This window comes from Photinus pyralis, unplaced genomic scaffold (assembly GCF_008802855.1).
Source record: "Photinus pyralis isolate 1611_PpyrPB1 unplaced genomic scaffold, Ppyr1.3 Ppyr1.4_LG7, whole genome shotgun sequence".
Taxonomy (NCBI): Eukaryota; Metazoa; Arthropoda; class Insecta; order Coleoptera; family Lampyridae; genus Photinus; species Photinus pyralis.
This window is the reverse complement of record NW_022170738.1, coordinates 12,417,064-12,434,032: the sequence shown is the minus strand read 5'-3', so window position 1 is coordinate 12,434,032 and position 16,969 is coordinate 12,417,064. Positions and strand designations below refer to the sequence as shown.

The following is a 16,969-nucleotide window of genomic DNA, read 5'->3' as shown; positions in this document are numbered from 1 at the left end:
AAAAAATGCAACAGTGTGTGGTTAACGTCAAATAAAAGTAAGGTTAAGTCACGCCGTCTTGTCTGAATTTTCAAAAGTAAACCAAAAAAATACGTAATGCTCGTCCCGTAATTATGAGCGAATTGGAATTTCAGGATGAGGAACGAGAAGCTTTGTTATCAATTTACGAAGGCGACACTGCCTTCAAGCAAGTTTCCAACACCGTCTTTCAGTATAAGGTGAGACCTTGCCGTACTTCAATAGTTAATTAATTCCTTTTCAGTATGGAGAACCCGATAGTCCACGATCATTGCTGTTAGAAATAATATGGGGCGAAAATTACCCAACCGAAAAACCCGATGTAAATATGGACACATTCTACAATCGTCACATGTAATAGTTGAATAGAAAGTTGCGTTCAATAAATTGTATGCTTTTAGAAATGCTTCTTTAAAGCAGAGAGTAAAAGACATGGTATTGGGGGAAGCCGAACAATACTTAGGGATGTCAATGACGTATTCTCTCTTCGAGTATGTCAAGGAAAAATTCGATGACTTTGTAAAGGAATTGGCTAATGCAGAAATTGTGACCGACAAAGTTGAGGAATTGACAATCGGTGATCAAGTGGACGACAATAAGAAAAAATGTTTAAAGAAGGAGCAATTGACAAAGGCACAAAAAAGGAGACAGTGGGATAAGGTTGGAGATAAGGGAGAAAGACCTCGTGGTTGGGATTGGGTCGATATTGTTAAACACCTATCGCAAACTGGTAGCAAGGAGGACCAAGTCTCGGCGTCTACATCATAAATTGTTACCTTTATAAGTCACGTTATACGATTAGTAACTTTTAATAACGAATTATTTATAAATGATTTTTACGAATGTGTTATTTACATTAACCTTTCTACATTCTACATGCTGTAGATAGTAAAGCTAGAACTAAATAGCCAGATCATCAAAAATTATGCAAAAAAAAAAAAATGATTTCCAAAGTAGGAGTACAACTTTTCATATAGAGGTCTAATCTTAACAAATTTTGGTCTTTTGGATTTCTACATCTCAAAATTCTTTACTCTGTTCAAAAAATCATCAAAGTTGTAAAACTCTGGGAGTCACCTTGTGGCAGGAATGTTCATGATTCATGCCAAATAAAGAAATCGTCAAATAACATTTGTATTTGAAATTTTAATTAGTTATTATCTATTTAATAGGTATAAACGTCCAAAAACAATTTCCAATTTTACATTTTAAATAAAATAAATTTTTAGATGTAGGTATTTTACCCACCCCTGGCAATTGGGGCTTAAATAACCAAGATGATTGATATGACTAAATGATGAACAGGATGATGCTAGAAACTATTAGTCACAGTCACCTGTAAAAAAACCTTTATACGTGATTTTTTTTATCTAAAACGCCATTCCCTTTTAAAGAATTCCAATTCATAGTCAAAATCTCCTGAAGGCTATTCGGAACTGTAATCAGTAAAACTACTTTGAAATCATCCTATGAGTAATGTAACATATAATAACACCAAAGGCAATGTCAAGTGAAGCTCAAGACTAAACTTTACATTCAAAAGTTATATAGGTACTTTCTCATATCAGTCGATAACTACAGGTCTTTCGAACAGCAGAGAGGTCCAGTGTGTGGGTTATAAGTACTGCTGCCCGTTCGTTCATAAGACCTTTTTTTCTTAAATAAGTTAGCTCAACAATGTATATGTTTATTAATGAACAAATAACAGTAAATACAACTAAGGCTGCCCATAAAGTTGATGGTAATCAGTTTCGTTTTTCGGTTTATGGTTAGCAAAATAATCTCTAACAAACTGCTTTTCTGGACAGCCTAACCATAGCTGAGGCATCGGCAGAGGAGATGTTTCCGTGACGCTTATCCATGTATCATCAAACGTCCAATAAAGCTTCCCCTTGAAAAAGTACGTCTTTCCTGGAATTTGAACATTATAAAGTGCATTAGTTAGCGTAGAGAGCTCAACTACCATCATTCCATGACATTGCTGCGTCCAGATTTTCGGGAACACCACGCCATCTTTGTATATGCATCGGATAACCGGCATCTACAGTTCGTGTATCTTCATTATATCTCCACATCCTGTCATTTTTGAACAAATAAGTTTTTCCTGAAATAATCCTGATTATAAAATCCAAGCGCTCGGCACGCAAGTACCATTCTTAGGCCAGCTAATAACAGCATCAATTCGATCCAAATCGTCCGGGAGACCGTACTTTGATAAGCTTTGAGGGCTGTCTTCAACAAACACGTGACCGTCATAAACCCAAAATTGACTGCCTGTAAATTTCTGGTTTGCTTTGTTCTACGAGAGAAAAACCACATACCTGAAAATAGCACGATCATGCTGTCTGGTCTTTCGTATACCGCGTCGATCTTTCGTATCGATTCTGGAAGAGGGAACATCTGCTGTATGCGGGCGGGATATCCCTGCTCTAATTGGTTCTTATCCCTCAAACGCCAGAAGTATTCCCCTTTAAAAACAAAGAGCTGTTCGCGTATCGCAGAAATGGCGTCAATATTTCCTTCGCATACATCCGGAATTGAAGGCTCTGCACCTGGTGTAACGTCTTCGTCTGGTAGATGTTCTTCATCTTCATCAAGATCTTCCTCTTTCACAACATCGTCTGTCAAACCTTCATCTTTGTCATCTTCATTAGATTCGTAGCCGGTTTCCGGTTGTTCGGGTTCCTCAGTTTCAGGTATATTAGGTATTTCGTTGTCATCTTCATTGTAGCTGCCGTCTTCCTTATCGGTATCTACTTGGTCGGTTTCCTCAACACTATTTTCATCTTCATCGTAGTCGTACGCTGGAGGAGTCCGTGCTGTGGTTGTTCTTGGTGGAGACGGTGGAGGAAAATGCACGGGTCCGGATTCCGGCATTCCTTGAACTACGTGATTGATAGTTTCCAATTACAATTCGAGTACTACTTACTGTACAGAGCGTACATTCCCAAAATATCGTCGTAGTCTAAATCATTCGCGTAACCTTGATAGTAGGGGAACATTATCGATGAGACTACAGGGGAATGGGAGAGGCCAAGCGAGTGCCCCAACTCGTGGAAGGCAACGGTGAAGAAATCAGTACCTTGGGTTGATTCCTTGGTGTGGATGCTCCATTCTTCTTCTTCATCAAAATGTATGTCACCTCCTCTCCCGTGGAAATCCGAGGGGAAGAACGCGTGAGCCAGTACCTCTCCAGGTCCGTCGAAAGCAAAGCTGAAGATACACGCTAATGTTAAGATTATAATAACCGAAGAATGATTTACTTATCGCCATGAGGACCGCGAGCAAACATGACAATGATGTCGGCATTGAAATCGTAGACACGAGTAAATGTTAGCCTTCCGTACTTGCCCCAAGTGTCCAGAGCTTGTTGGATATTTTGCGCTATCACTTCTTCACCAAGCTTCGGTGTCCAATTGTACAAACTGCAACAAATCATTAGCATTATGTTTTCAGGCTGTGCCATTACGTACTAGTAAGTAATATGGCGTTTCTTCCAACCCTTGGATCCGAGCACATATCTCTTGCTCCTAGAATTTCTTATAATATCGGGCACTCCGCATCTTCGCGCCTTCATTAGCTGTTATCAAAGAAGACAGATTCAAAATCCAAGGACGGCCTTTGCAGTAGGTACTCACCGCCAAAGTTGCGTTATCAACAACACCAGTTTGTGGTATCCCGCCAAACTTTTGCATAGTCTTGATAACATCGCGTATTGCATCTTCAGTATAGAGAGCTTCGGAATTTGGTGTGTCATCCAAATATCCATACCGTTTCATGAAATCAAACTAAAAATTTCGATAAAAATTTGTAGGACAAAGAGGGTGTTACCGTTTCACTCGTTGGTAAAGTTGAGGCTATTGGTGAAACCGATGGGACTGGATGGCATAGCGCAACTTTTAACAATATTAAAGAACAAAAAAAGCACTTCATTTTTATGCAATTATTGTAATTATAATAAGGATGGTAATGCAATGTGATAACGCAACGATAGATAAGTTGCCCCGATAGAAAATAAGCTGTCGGTTACATTGAACTTAAGGCCGTCATCGCGGGCAATGGAATTACTAATTGTGACAATAGTTTGTTGACTGATGGTATTTCATAGATTTATTTATTTATACCCGCGCGACAATTAAGAAAGTGCGCGTGAATCACTTGCGGTTGCCAAAGCTAATTCGTTAGTTTTCCGATACGCAACATCACTTCCTCAACAAAATTTGGCAAAACTTCCACTTTTATCAATGAGATTCATTCGGAGATATGTTTTACGAGTTGTTTTCCTCCGTAAAGACGCCAATATCCAGATTACGCAAATCAGCATAGTGATTTGTCATGGGAATGAGTGTTTTTTATCAAATACACTCATTCGCATGAATTTTGCGGATACCATTATTGTATAGGTCAGGGTCCGCCATCCATTCCGCTCTAATTTAAGTGATGTGTTCGTATTGATAAAAAAGTCAAAAGACCTTCGGAGTTGATGAGAACTAATTGAATTCGTCTATCTATATGTGGGTTCATGACAACTCTAGAAACGAGACGTGCTACATTTTCGATTCCTGAAATTCCGCAATTACATACAAAATTAGACAATTTATTAGGATTTTTTGAAATGATGTAGAGGTTCCTGCTGGTCTAAGGGAAAACCTTATTCAATTGGATGTTGAGCAGATGCAAGTTCCGCAAGAGACCGATGCTCTTGAAAGGTTTTTTCAGCTCTCACAGGAAACATAGGAAACTGAAAGAAACAATTTTTTACAAAAAATGCTGTACTTCCCTAGTCTAAAACGTTTCGTCTCCAAATCTGAAAAGTTTTAAATAGGAATTATTCGATATTTTTTTGTCTCTTAAAAGCTTCGGAAGGCGGCGACCGCCGTTAGTTGTCCGTTCCAGGGCCTTTTATGAACAAGGTTTTGATAAACGCCAGTTTTCATGGTTTAGATTCACACTGTATCCCAATACTTTTGCTTGGTAGGCTCGGCAAGTTACATAAACCCTCTTAAATCCTGATGCCGACTTTAAAATAAGGTAATCTAGAAAGCTCTTGGAGGACCTCAAAGGTTTTTTATTAAGCACATATGAAAACTCAAGACTCAAGAAACCCTTTAAAAATTAAAATTCTTGTAAAGATTTTAAAGCATTTGCAGTGGATGTTCTTGTAAAATTTTGAGAATACATATACAGGGGACTTTTATAAGGAGTTTTACAAGGATTCTTATAAAGAGGTTCCATGTTGTATAAATTTGTGGCAGTGAGAGACTATCCCTGAACATAGATGGCGAAAAGCAGATGCCGACGCTCCCTCTGAATTCAAGAATAGTGTACAAAATTATTACTAACAAGTAACACTGCTTGTTAATGTTGTTATCTCGTTGTGCGTTAATATAAGGGGAGAATGGAGGGGCGACCGCGACCCTGAAATGTATACTTTTATTTATCAGCAACATTTTGCTACTCACATAACATAATGAATATTCTGCCATTGACGAAAGATGGTCTTTACCTTGACCTCTGTACCACAATTTGTCATTTAATAATAAACTTTTGCATATCGTTTGATGATGCCCATTATAGAACATTATCTTAGCTATATTTGCATCGCAAGAAGGCATAGCGTTTTAAATGACATCACTGATTTACGTAACAATTATTTTATGAAAACTCAAATTCGTATATTGTGTACAATAGGCAAAAATATTTCATATTTATTGTGTGCATGTTTTTGAACATGAGAAATAGGTACATGCATGTAAGGGGTGCTTGGATTTGGCCCATTTTTAATAAGTTTATTACACATGATATATAGTACCTATAGGCCAACTGTGCGCAGTTTGAACCAAATCGGCTCAAGCGTTTGGCAGTTACCCATCCTGTTCACGGACGGACAGACGGACACAATCGACCTCCTGTATAAAGCTTGTATCGCTTTGTTCTGTAGATTAATAGGTCAGCGAAGAGAGAATTTTCCTGATTTTTCTGTGCGGAACTGCCGACTGCCCAGTGCCAAATCAGTTCCGATGTACTTAGTATTTTTTGAATGCGTTTCTAGTCTATAACTTTTGATTGAGAAGTCTGATCGAAAAAGTACGAATTGTTTTGGATTCTACACCCCAAAATTAATGAGAAAAAGTGTTTTCCCGAGAAATTTTGGTGCAGTCGATTTTTGGTAAAAAAGGAAGGTTATACACTGCCTTTTTTTGAGCCCCGAAAAAAAATGGTCTCAGATCGACCCGGAAAAAAATTTTCTTATAGAATGTGGCCTGTAGAATCCATAATTTCAAACAGTTCCAAGATTGGGCTAATAGTTCAAAAGTTACAGCCCTTTGAATTTTCTTTCGAAATTGGTTTCTAGTCTATAACTTTTGATTGAGAAGTCAAATCGAAAAAGTACGAATTGTTTTGGATTCTACGCACCAAAATTAATAAGAAAAAGTGTTTTCCCGAGAAATTTTGGTGCAGTCGATTTTTGGAAAAAAGGAAGGTTAATACTGCCTTTTTCTGTCCCGAAAAAAAAATATCATTGTATATAATATACATCTTTATATACAATGGTAGTATGGATGGAATTGATCTTTTCTCTCACAAATACACTATACTTACAGCTCTCCCACATTAGTGAATTGCGCAAAAGGACGTTAGAAATGATACGCATAATCAGTTATATTTTCTCACTGTACCTATTTAATTTTCATTGCTAGCTAAATTCAAATAAAGTTTGTAATTGGGTAAAGGTAAGGCGTTAAAAATAATAAAATAAATAGGTCTATGGCCTGAAAGAATTAAAAGACTCCTTGCATAAGAAGCATAATATCACATTCCGGTGATTAAATATAATGCTGACAGTATCATGGTCTGGTCTGTGTCTGGTGCAAAGTAATGACGTAATTCAAATCTCAACTTTGTTTACGATACAACAGCTTTGAAGAACAGTCACAAGATAGCAACACTTCCTTACAAGATTTTTCTACTGCAACAATATCCTATCCCATGACACCTCTTTATATTATTTACTCTATTTTACTCTATGGATTCGTAGAGTATTTTAGGGAGACAAAAAAGCTCCTTAAGGATTTTCAGACTTCTAGATTCGCTCTTCTTGACGACTAGAGCTCTTAAAGACTGAATGTCTAAATTCACCGTTCTAAAAGTTGATAAAACTAAACGCCTTTAAAAACTCGGCTTTAAAAGGTTCTTAAATAATTTTGGAGGCTTTTAGAGAGATTCTTTGGATTGAGGTGGTACTTAGGTACTTAAAAACCATAAAACCAAATTAAAAGCCTTTAACGCTAGCAGGAGCTTGCATGGAATGTATTAGCAGTGGATCCCAAAGTTGACTGGGACCCGACCCATCTAACAAAAATTGCACGCATGCAGTGTTACCAAGTGGTCACCCCCATCCCAAATTAGGTACTGACCGCGCCCGCGACGTTGCTTAACTTCCGTCGAGAACTTGTGTTTTCAACGTGGTGTCCCAGAAAGGAAATCTGTGATCTAAGGGAATCCAATTGGAGAATCTTTTCTTTAAAAAAAGGGCACACGTAAAGGATGCCGCGAATTTGGGGCTTTGCTTTTTAAAAGATCGTTATAGACAGTTATTAATGCCTGACGGGAAGTGCGTCAAGATCGCAAAGGGAAAATGAGTGAGTCCCGTGTTAATAAAAAGATGCACAAAAAGGAATCTAAAACAAACCAATTTTCAGTTATGTAGGTTGTACCTATAGATACCAATAACAAAAATTTACCGTAATTAATAAATAATTGTTATAACATCCAAATTACAATGAATGGCGTAACAGGTCAACAAACATTTTCCTGTGGGAATTTGAACAATTACTCTTTAATAATAAAGCAGCGCATACACATACACATATCAGCAAATTACTGTGACTTTTGTATCCATGTTGTTGGAGGGGGTGTGAGTGTAGTGACGTGCGACACCAACGCATTTTTTCAAAGAATGGCGGCCCTTTTGGTACGTGCGCTTTCCGCTAAGAGTGGCGCTGCGAATCGCGCCCTGTGAAGGGCACGCGCTACCAGCAGCACGCGTTTGTGTAGCCGAAGTGCTAGTGCACTACAAGTCCATATAAATAAGCATTGTTTCGCTATCAGCCGCGCCTCTCTGCAGAGCCTCAAAAGCGCCTCCTTTTTTTTTAAAGTGAAAGATCGAATGTTAGGAGCGTCAGCGCTCAGCGGTTACGGTCACGAAAATAATGAAACGCTTGGAGGAGAATGAGTGAAGAGAGCACCGCGTTCCCTACTCCTCATACTCGCGCGGTGGAAGTTACTTGAACCAGTGTACTTCTTTTATTCAGTGGTATACTTCATCTAACTACCATCTACCAGAAACAGTTCAGTAAATGATAATAAATTTAATTAGATCTATTTATTATTTTAAATATTGATTACACATTATAGGTAGTGTGCATGTCGGATAAAGTATGATATTTACAATGTAAAAATGAAACAAAACTGTACTCAACAATATTTTTTAAAGCTTAAATAAATTGCAGATTGCTTAAAAGTAATTCATTTTTGAACGTTCACTTTCGTCGCAACTTAAAAATTCTAACTTAATTAAATGTCTCGACCATCATGTGACATTACGTCTAATCTCTCACACAGTCCAAAGTATTTCAAACAGTACGAAGGTGTTGCTGAAACGGAAAACAATATTGCATTTTTAAAAAAGAGTACTGTTTCAAACAGTTTGGTCCAACAAATTATATATTCACAAAATGTACATCCGTCACCATGTTTCCATATGTAAAGGTATTGCATTCGAACAAACTGCTTACAATAACAACAAAATAACAATTAAAATTGATATATACACTGGGAAAGCGTAATTTTATTGGTCAATGAACGATACAAAAATAACTGGAGATTAATACTGGTTTACGATGAACGGAACATGAAGAATAAGGTAACACTATCTTCAATTCACTACCTTCGATTGTTATTAAAAATATTTAAAAAGAAGGAACGGTATTTATTATGGTATGATTTTGATATTCACAATTTTTAATAAAATTTCAACAACACAGATTACCTAAAAACTAAAACGTAATGATATTTTACCTTACTTTGGACATATCTACCTACTTTAACTTTATCAAGATACATGCATATACAGAGCATGATTAACAAATGTCGTAATATACACATTATACTAATGCTATGTCCTCTCAGTCTGGAGTGCGGATCGGGCCCGTATTTATTACTGAATGTCCCTCCCCTTTTCTCAAAGGTAAGAGTAATAAATACGGCATCAAACAGTCTTCCAAAGCGAGAGAAAAAAGTTGAGATTACAAGTGTCTTTTTTTGTATACCTAAAAATTAGCGAAACTGTATTGCTTCCATTTTTCTGCGACAATACAATCCCACCGTGATGATTATCAATCATTTTTTATTTACATAACTCGTAACTTTATTCTTAAAACATGTCCAGACTTTGCAGTCACCACCTATATGTAAAACATAACTACCATCTCAGTATTGCTAAAGTTTTCGAATATAAACTCTCTTATCTATTCGAAATTTATTTAACGGTCGAGTAATTTTGTGATTGATTTTGATTTGTCGCCACCCAATTGGAAAATACGTCCCTGGAAAATTATTTAAATTAGATTTGATGCGCGTTAAATGTGCAAAACATGTAGATGTTGTCACTGTTCTCATTTAAGCTGTGATATCGTTATTAATTAGAATTAATTGGCATTAGACATTTTTTTCCCTCAATGAGGCAACAACATTTGCATGTGGCTCTTCCACATTGGCGGACTTACCGGCAGTGACTGACAACACACTCATTGCTGCAGTACTCGTCTTCCCATTCGGCGTTGGAGATGGCTGGATTGGGGCAGCCGTTACGAATGCAGGAGTTAGGTGGGCGCATCGGACCTTGGCCAACGTTCGGCTGCGCCGAGTTGGGGGGAACTTGGGAAGCCGCCGGTCCGGCCGATGAGACGGGAGGCGAGGTTGACACCATCGGTGGTGGCGATACGTGCTGCATGTGCTGCTGGGCGACTTGCTGCTGTAAGACAGGCGGTTAGGTGGATTTTTCGAAAGGGTGAAGGTGCTACCTGTTGCATGTAGGTTGTGTTGTGTCCCTGCGGCATGTGCTGGGGCATGTTCATATGATTTGGCACTGGACCCATAGGTGATTGTAACATCGCTTGATGTTGCTGTCCGTTCATCGGACTCATCATAGGCTTTTTGGCCATGAGCGGTTGCTGCTGGCTCGTAGGTGCGGGTGCTGTCGTCATTGGTGGTGAGGGTAAGGTGTTTTGTGGCGAGTAGGCGTTATACTGAGGAGGTGGTCCCGCGCCGTAATTGCCATAATTTCCGTACATACCGTCTCCTTCACCGGCTCCTTTTGAAACTAAACTCGCCCTATAGGCAGCTAAAGCTTTCAAATATTCCTTCTTAGCAGCTTCTGTTTTCTTTTTATATACCTAGCAACAAAAAAGAATAAATAAATACTAAATAAAGGGTATGAAGCGTAATAGACACCTTCTCCTTTTTTTTACTTCACATGATTTGAGATATTAAAAATTCCTGATAATAAAAGGCTTAGAGGACTATGGTCAGAAATTAATTTAGACAAAAATACGTAGACCTAATTAGTCTATGAAAAATACTCACATTCTTATGTTCCGAATCCAATGCATCCCACATTGAAGCAACAATTTTCGAAACCTCACCGAAACTTGCACTAGGATTTTGTCCCTTAATGGCAGCTTGAGTATCACGGAAAAATAACGCATATGCGGACACAGGCCTGAAAAGAGATCTTATTATTTTTCTATTACATTATGACGGTACTTTTGGGACTTTACAATAATTCAAACGCAATAACCGTTGTTGATGGATATTATATTAGATACCTAATAATTTCTGGATCTAACTCCAGATAACTGTTTCGTATCTAGATACATAGACTGATTAATTAAGTTAATTAACCCAAATCACTTATAAATTTGGTACCTATATCACTGATATTTGAAAGCACCTGCAAAATACTTCTAGACAAAAAATCAAAAAGTAATTGTTTGACAGATTGATCCCACATTTGACAAAATTATTTCTTTTGTTTAAAATATTTACAAACTCAAAATCACATATTCTTTGAAAAGTACAGTGGGGTGCGGGTTACTACGGCCACGTCGCTTTTAATAATGACGATCCGTTTTGGAGGCGGAAAAAACGTTAAATTAGGTTCTGATACATATTACAAAGTACATCCGTTTAATAGGACTCAGCTTTTGGGGACCAACTGTATTAGACTACGTATTTTTCATAAAATCGACGGCGTGCGCCATATGTCTTCACAAGTAAACAGTAAAACGCTGTTCTCCCACGCGCCCTTTTCCCTGTATAAGCCTGATTATTGTTTTGCGGCAATGTAAATCGGTATTTTGGTAGGTGGGTACCTATTTATGGACTTACCTTGCCAAGGAAATCACGCGTCTTTTTGTTTTCGTTGGCGCCTGTCGCGGGCGTGCGGAGAGTATTTAGTAGTAGACCGCGCGCGTCGGTTGCTTAAACAAAATGGTGGACTTTTATGTACCTACTTTCGCACTCTTTTACTGTAGGAGTCTATGAGAGAATTTATTTCTCACATAGTACATGTAGGATATAAAAAATGCTTTATTTCCCATACAAATCTATTAATGCGGCATACTTAAGCGAAAAATTTGGGTGCCGGATTACCTTATCGCCGCTTAGTATATTAATAAAATTAATTTAAAAAATGATCCGTTTTTTTGCGTCATCCTGTTAGTACGACGCAATATACCGGTCCCTTTGCAGTCGCTATGTGTGGATTTCATTAAACATATTGACAAAGAGACAGTGGCAGATTTAAATTTTGCCCCTAAGCACACCGAAAGATATGCGCCCCAAAATAATCTTTAAATTGCAATACATTCTAAAATAAAATTCAAATTATAACATGACATTTTTAAAACTAATATGAAAAGAAACGATCTACCTCGCTATCTACCAATTCCAATTTATTTCATAATTTTAATTAAACATTTTTGTCATTTGTAACTTATTAACGGACTTATTTTAAAACTTAAAATGTTACGTAAAATAAATATAGTGCAAAAAATGCCGCCCCCTAAAGCTGCCACCCCTAGGCACGTGCCTAGTGTGCCTATATGTAAATCCGCCACTGCAAAGAGATAAAATGTGACATGTAGGTAAATGAGGATTTGAGAATTTCAGCTGACAAACATTTCTTTTGTTTAAAATAGTTACAACCCGTTTGGACTGTCAAATGTCCCTGTGTGACTAATTGTTGTTCAAAATTCATAGCAAACCTTGTTTACGGATATGTTTTTTGTACACGTTACTTACATTTTTTTTTTGCCTCTTTTCGATTAGATAGCAAAACTAGAATCTCACAAAATATACGTTTTAGCGTAAATTTGACACTTTAGTGAGACTTTTGACGTCGTTGTCAAATGTCAAAGGAACATTAAATTAATAATTGGATTATATACAGCGCGATCGAAAATGATTAGTGTAAATTTCCGCGTCATCTACATATTTTATGCGTAAGTTCTCGGAAATTAAAATACTCAGTGCTAAAGGGGCCTCGTACTTTAATATTTCCTCGCCCTTTATGCGTCATTTTTCTGATTTTTATGTAAATAACTATTATTTAGCAAAAATGGACCATTTACTTTACAACTAAATTACAAAAGAAAATGTAAATTTATTGTCAAGTCAGGAGTTGATTTCAGAAGGCCAAATAGTCAACAGAGTTCCTAGAATTTGATGTTAAGTGAAATCTTACAATGCTGAAATGTTAATTCTACCTCGACATCCTCAGATTGCTACGTTCATGATCAATTTTGAGTAGACAAGCACGATTCTCTACTTAACCCCGTTGTAAACTACAAGAAGAATCTAAAATGGAAAAGATAAAAATATCGTCGGGGCGCAGGAAAGGGGAGATAGAGAAAGCGAATTGGTGAAAGAATGCTTGACAAGGATGAACGCAAAATGAATGTGGGAAGAACTACAGAGGAAAATATTACGAAAGAAATGAATACGGACGGGTTGAAGTCGAAAGGAGGAGAGGGGTAGAAGAAAAGATGGAAAATGAGCTCAAAAGGGTCTAGATGTACAAATATGATAACAGAGCGCAAAAGGAAGAAAGATCTAATAAGGAAGTGGTTACCAAAATATTTGTGGGAAGGAAGAAAAAATATTAAAACAATAGCGAGATTCAGATGCGGAAATAAAGAGGGAGGGAAAGAAATGAAAACAAGAAGAAGAAGAAAGATAATGTAGAATATGCGGTGACGAAGAAGAGGACATAGAACGCATGTTATGGAACTTTTCGAAGGTGGAAATGACAGCAACAAATAAGAGTGAGGTGCTGGATGAGGGGTGAGGAGGTGAGAAAACGTGGATTTTAAAGTAAAGAAGGGATTTCAGTTTTATGTCTCATTTGTAAAACGTGAAAGATTGAATGATTGACTTGAAGTCGAGAACTATATTTCTTTTACTTGCAGACCCCTTGTTTAGCCCTTCGTTTGTTATTAAAAAATACACTTGCGTCTTCACAAGTACCTAGTTACCTTACTTATGATTATGAATTATGACTTTCCCTACAAAAGAAGTTCAATGTTAGTTTCGTTCTCTCTTTAAACAATTAATTATTCCCAAAGCTGATCGGAGAACTTCATCACATTTCCATTACAAGTGGAGGTGGATTTATTCTTTTCCGTGAGAAGGCGTAAAAGCGTATTGATTTCCCAAAATCGTAAACATAAAACGTAATTGCACAACAAAAAAATCGAGTAACGTCGCAAAAATACAGACTTCAAAATTAAAGCCATCAATTTTTCAAAACATAGAAATACATAGTATGTAAAAGAAAATTGCAACAATAAATCTGCTTTACAACTTGCGCAGGAGAATGTTAGGTTTATGGGCCATATAAACGCTCCCCCCCTTCCATTCTCGATACAAGGGGGAAAATGGCATTCTCAACATTTTAATACCGTTTAATAGCCGAGTAAAAATCAATAGCCTTATACTTTATACCAGGGCAATTCAATTCTAAATTTCTTACGTTTTGGGCGTTCTACATGCTTTGTCTAAACAAAATTTCGGCAAGCATACTAGTAAATTTTGATATCCAAACATAAACGCCGTTAAGTGCACGAACTACATCTGTCATATTCCTTCTTGGGATCCTTTTTTACTTTTATTCCCTCTTTATGGCGCCATATATAAAGATAAATATATAGTACGAGTATATACCTATACAGCTAACTTGCAAGAAAATTTAAGAAAACTTTTATGTTTACGACAGTTTTACGATAATGGAAATTAAAATTGCAGGCTTTTGTATTTCGGTTTTTCCTTCAAAGTGATTTTTTAATTTAAAATAAATAAATAAGCGTACTTTTGTGGTTCGTTAGGATCCTTCTTCTTCTTTTTTTTCTGTACTTTGGGCTTCTTTTGAACTTTTGCTAACCCTTGATCCGCAGGTTCGGGAGACGGCCGTTTCATTGCGGTGATCTGAAAGAACGTATTCATATGCGAACGAGGACTAGGCGAAACTTACAATTGCAGGATGTGGAGTGCTATCGTCTGAGTCCTCGCTGGTAGTTGGTTCTTGTCCCGGAGCGGCAGGTGGGCTATTTCCACCCCGTCCTTGCGTCGGAGAGGCGTTGTACTGTCCTAAAGCGCCGGGGGGTGGCTGACCGTGGCTCATCATCATCTGCTGCTGCTGTTGCATCATCAACAACTGATTGTTGTGCTGTTGTTGTCCGGGACTCATCGCATAATTCGGTTGCGGCTGAGGGCTGTGATAGGAGGGGTTTACGATGCCGTGATCGGGGCCTGAGAGGTACAACGGCTGTTGGTATCCGCCGGAAGGGTCGTGCATTCCCATATTGTCCTGCTGCTGGTTCATTTGTTGCATATTAAGTTGTTGCTGCTGCTGATACTGATTTGCCGCGTGTTGCTGCTCTGGATTGATCGCTGGAATGTCGAATTCCTCATCGCCAAAACTCGGAGTATGAAACGTCTGGAAGAAAAAGGAAACACTCATTTAGAACTAACTGAAGACGGAAACTTAACTATAATTCGAGTTTTCTAAGTTGGGAGAGTTTGAAATTAGTTTCGTTTTGTAGAGATTCGAAGAATGGTAGATGCATTAAAAGTGGCGGCGGTCTAACAGAAATTAAGGATGCTGGAACCAGTCGTACAAAAGTTGCACATGAAAACGGCGTCAATGAATGGGGCTTTATGAAACAATAGAACTAAAATGATTAATGCAACCATTGCGGCGAAAATTATTCATTACGTGTATACACACTTACCGCCGCCGACTATAATTAGATTCAACAATAAATTTGGCAAGTGAAATAAAAATGGGTACGAGCTGATTTATAATGTTCATATAATTCTTCTTTATTTTTATACAAAGTTATGGGCCATATTTCTTAGCTGCCAAATAAATTACATCCAAGGGGTATTCAGCTCAACTCTATTAAAGTTGGTTTCGTAGGTCACCACCGCGGCGCTGCCGACGCCAGATTTTAGAGGTATTTCACTTGAAAGAAATGAATTTTGATTGACTACTTAAATTCAAACAAGAAAATACACTCAATCTCTTGAATGAAATTCCTTCTGCACGTCATTTTAAACTCGAAATTTTACAGTATATCGTAAAGTTGCCGTGAGCCACTCGCGACTTCCATTAACATTTTCAATTACCGAACAGCAGCACAATGAGAATTTTTCTGATTGCGCAACTCTTTCCGCCACATTTATTTCAGAAGTTTTTTTTTCGTCCGAACGAACAATCATAATAACGAAAAAAATTATACATAATTTCAAGGGCATGTTAAAAACGTTTCCTGTCGATGACTGAGCTTTGAACCTCGTGAAGGTTTGTGACCCTTTCTCTCCTCGTGTAATTAAATGTTGTTTACAACACAATTTAAATTTATTTCTTCGAGAATTAACACTTAATAGGTCTCCCCAAGACAACGTTCACATAGGGTGTTACCGAAGAAGAAAATTCTGACAGGCTCGCCTTTGTTTGCCCGCAATTATAGTGTCAAAAGTGACATTCTGTTTAACTTGGGCAAGAATAACGCCAATAATAATGAAAGGTTTAGTAGTGGTCGTACACAATGTAAATACTTTCGGAGATTTAAAGGCACCCTAACCGTTACACGAATTTTAAATGGACGTTGCACAACTCAGCCGGCTGCTAGAAAAGTTCGTTGAAGTTTCTTCGCTTTCAAAGGGATTTAAATAACTATTTTACACTTGCTGTCATTATATCTTCGGAAACCTGTTATACGCAAACCGAAACTTCTCATATTGCGACTACGCCTTTTGGTTTGGACAAGACGCTCTAGTAATTTGGATAGCGAAATCAAGCCAAATCGCATAAAAAAGAAATGGAATAATGTAACAAACGTGAAAGTCTGAATAAGCCGAGAATAAAATGTGAGCTACTGTTCTACAATGAGCTTTGTCCACCTGTCCATCCACGTGTCGATCTTTTTAGTATTAAGAAAACTGTACGTCATATAGTGTTGCATAGAGACATAACATTTACTTTCTTTAAGCTCTCTTAATCTTTATAAAAACGCTATATCCCAATTCCCAAATGACTCTATAAGAAAGTAAAAGTTTGACGTGAGTAGGGAAAAGGTTGAGGAGATTATCCATTGTTTGTTGTTGCATTTCTAAAGATGCTGTTAATATAATAGTAATAAAAAGTTCAGAAATTTAATTTCCTCTGTGTAGTTTAGGAATTACGCAACGTAGCAATATAATAAGAATAAATATAGGTATAATTCTTTTTCCTACGACTCCCTTCGAAAATGACACCCTTCACGAAAGAAAAGCGGTGTGAAAATGTATTTCATTCACTTCTCAACAAATGCGGCGCCCATGCACT

General features: G+C 37.5%; 3 protein-coding genes across 3 annotated transcripts; 1 reads left to right on the top strand and 2 right to left on the bottom strand.

Moving 5' to 3' along the window:
• The first annotated feature begins 6 nt into the window (after nt 1–6).
• Nucleotides 7–861, top strand: LOC116175960 (RWD domain-containing protein 4). Its single transcript, XM_031494353.1, has 3 exons — nt 7–218; nt 263–372; nt 420–861. The coding sequence occupies exons 1-3, from the start codon at nt 114–116 to the stop codon at nt 784–786; spliced, it is 582 nt and encodes a 193-aa protein (XP_031350213.1). The 5' UTR covers nt 7–113; the 3' UTR covers nt 787–861.
• Nucleotides 862–1,144: 283 nt separating this feature from the next.
• On the bottom strand, nt 1,145–4,122 carry LOC116175957 (matrix metalloproteinase-25-like). The gene is made up of 9 exons (XM_031494349.1): nt 3,850–4,122; nt 3,657–3,806; nt 3,492–3,598; nt 3,282–3,443; nt 2,948–3,231; nt 2,340–2,903; nt 2,170–2,292; nt 1,982–2,122; nt 1,145–1,929 (listed from the first exon to the last, which is right to left on the bottom strand). The coding sequence occupies exons 1-9, from the start codon at nt 3,949–3,951 to the stop codon at nt 1,736–1,738; spliced, it is 1,827 nt and encodes a 608-aa protein (XP_031350209.1). The 5' UTR covers nt 3,952–4,122; the 3' UTR covers nt 1,145–1,735.
• Nucleotides 4,123–8,995: 4,873 nt separating this feature from the next.
• LOC116175649 (TOX high mobility group box family member 3-like) lies at nt 8,996–15,100 on the bottom strand. The gene is made up of 6 exons (XM_031493875.1): nt 14,612–15,100; nt 14,450–14,565; nt 10,666–10,801; nt 10,104–10,475; nt 9,807–10,054; nt 8,996–9,626 (listed from the first exon to the last, which is right to left on the bottom strand). Exons 1-6 carry the CDS (start codon nt 15,098–15,100, stop codon nt 9,560–9,562), a joined length of 1,428 nt encoding a protein of 475 aa, XP_031349735.1. The 3' UTR covers nt 8,996–9,559.
• Nucleotides 15,101–16,969: the final 1,869 nt, after the last annotated feature.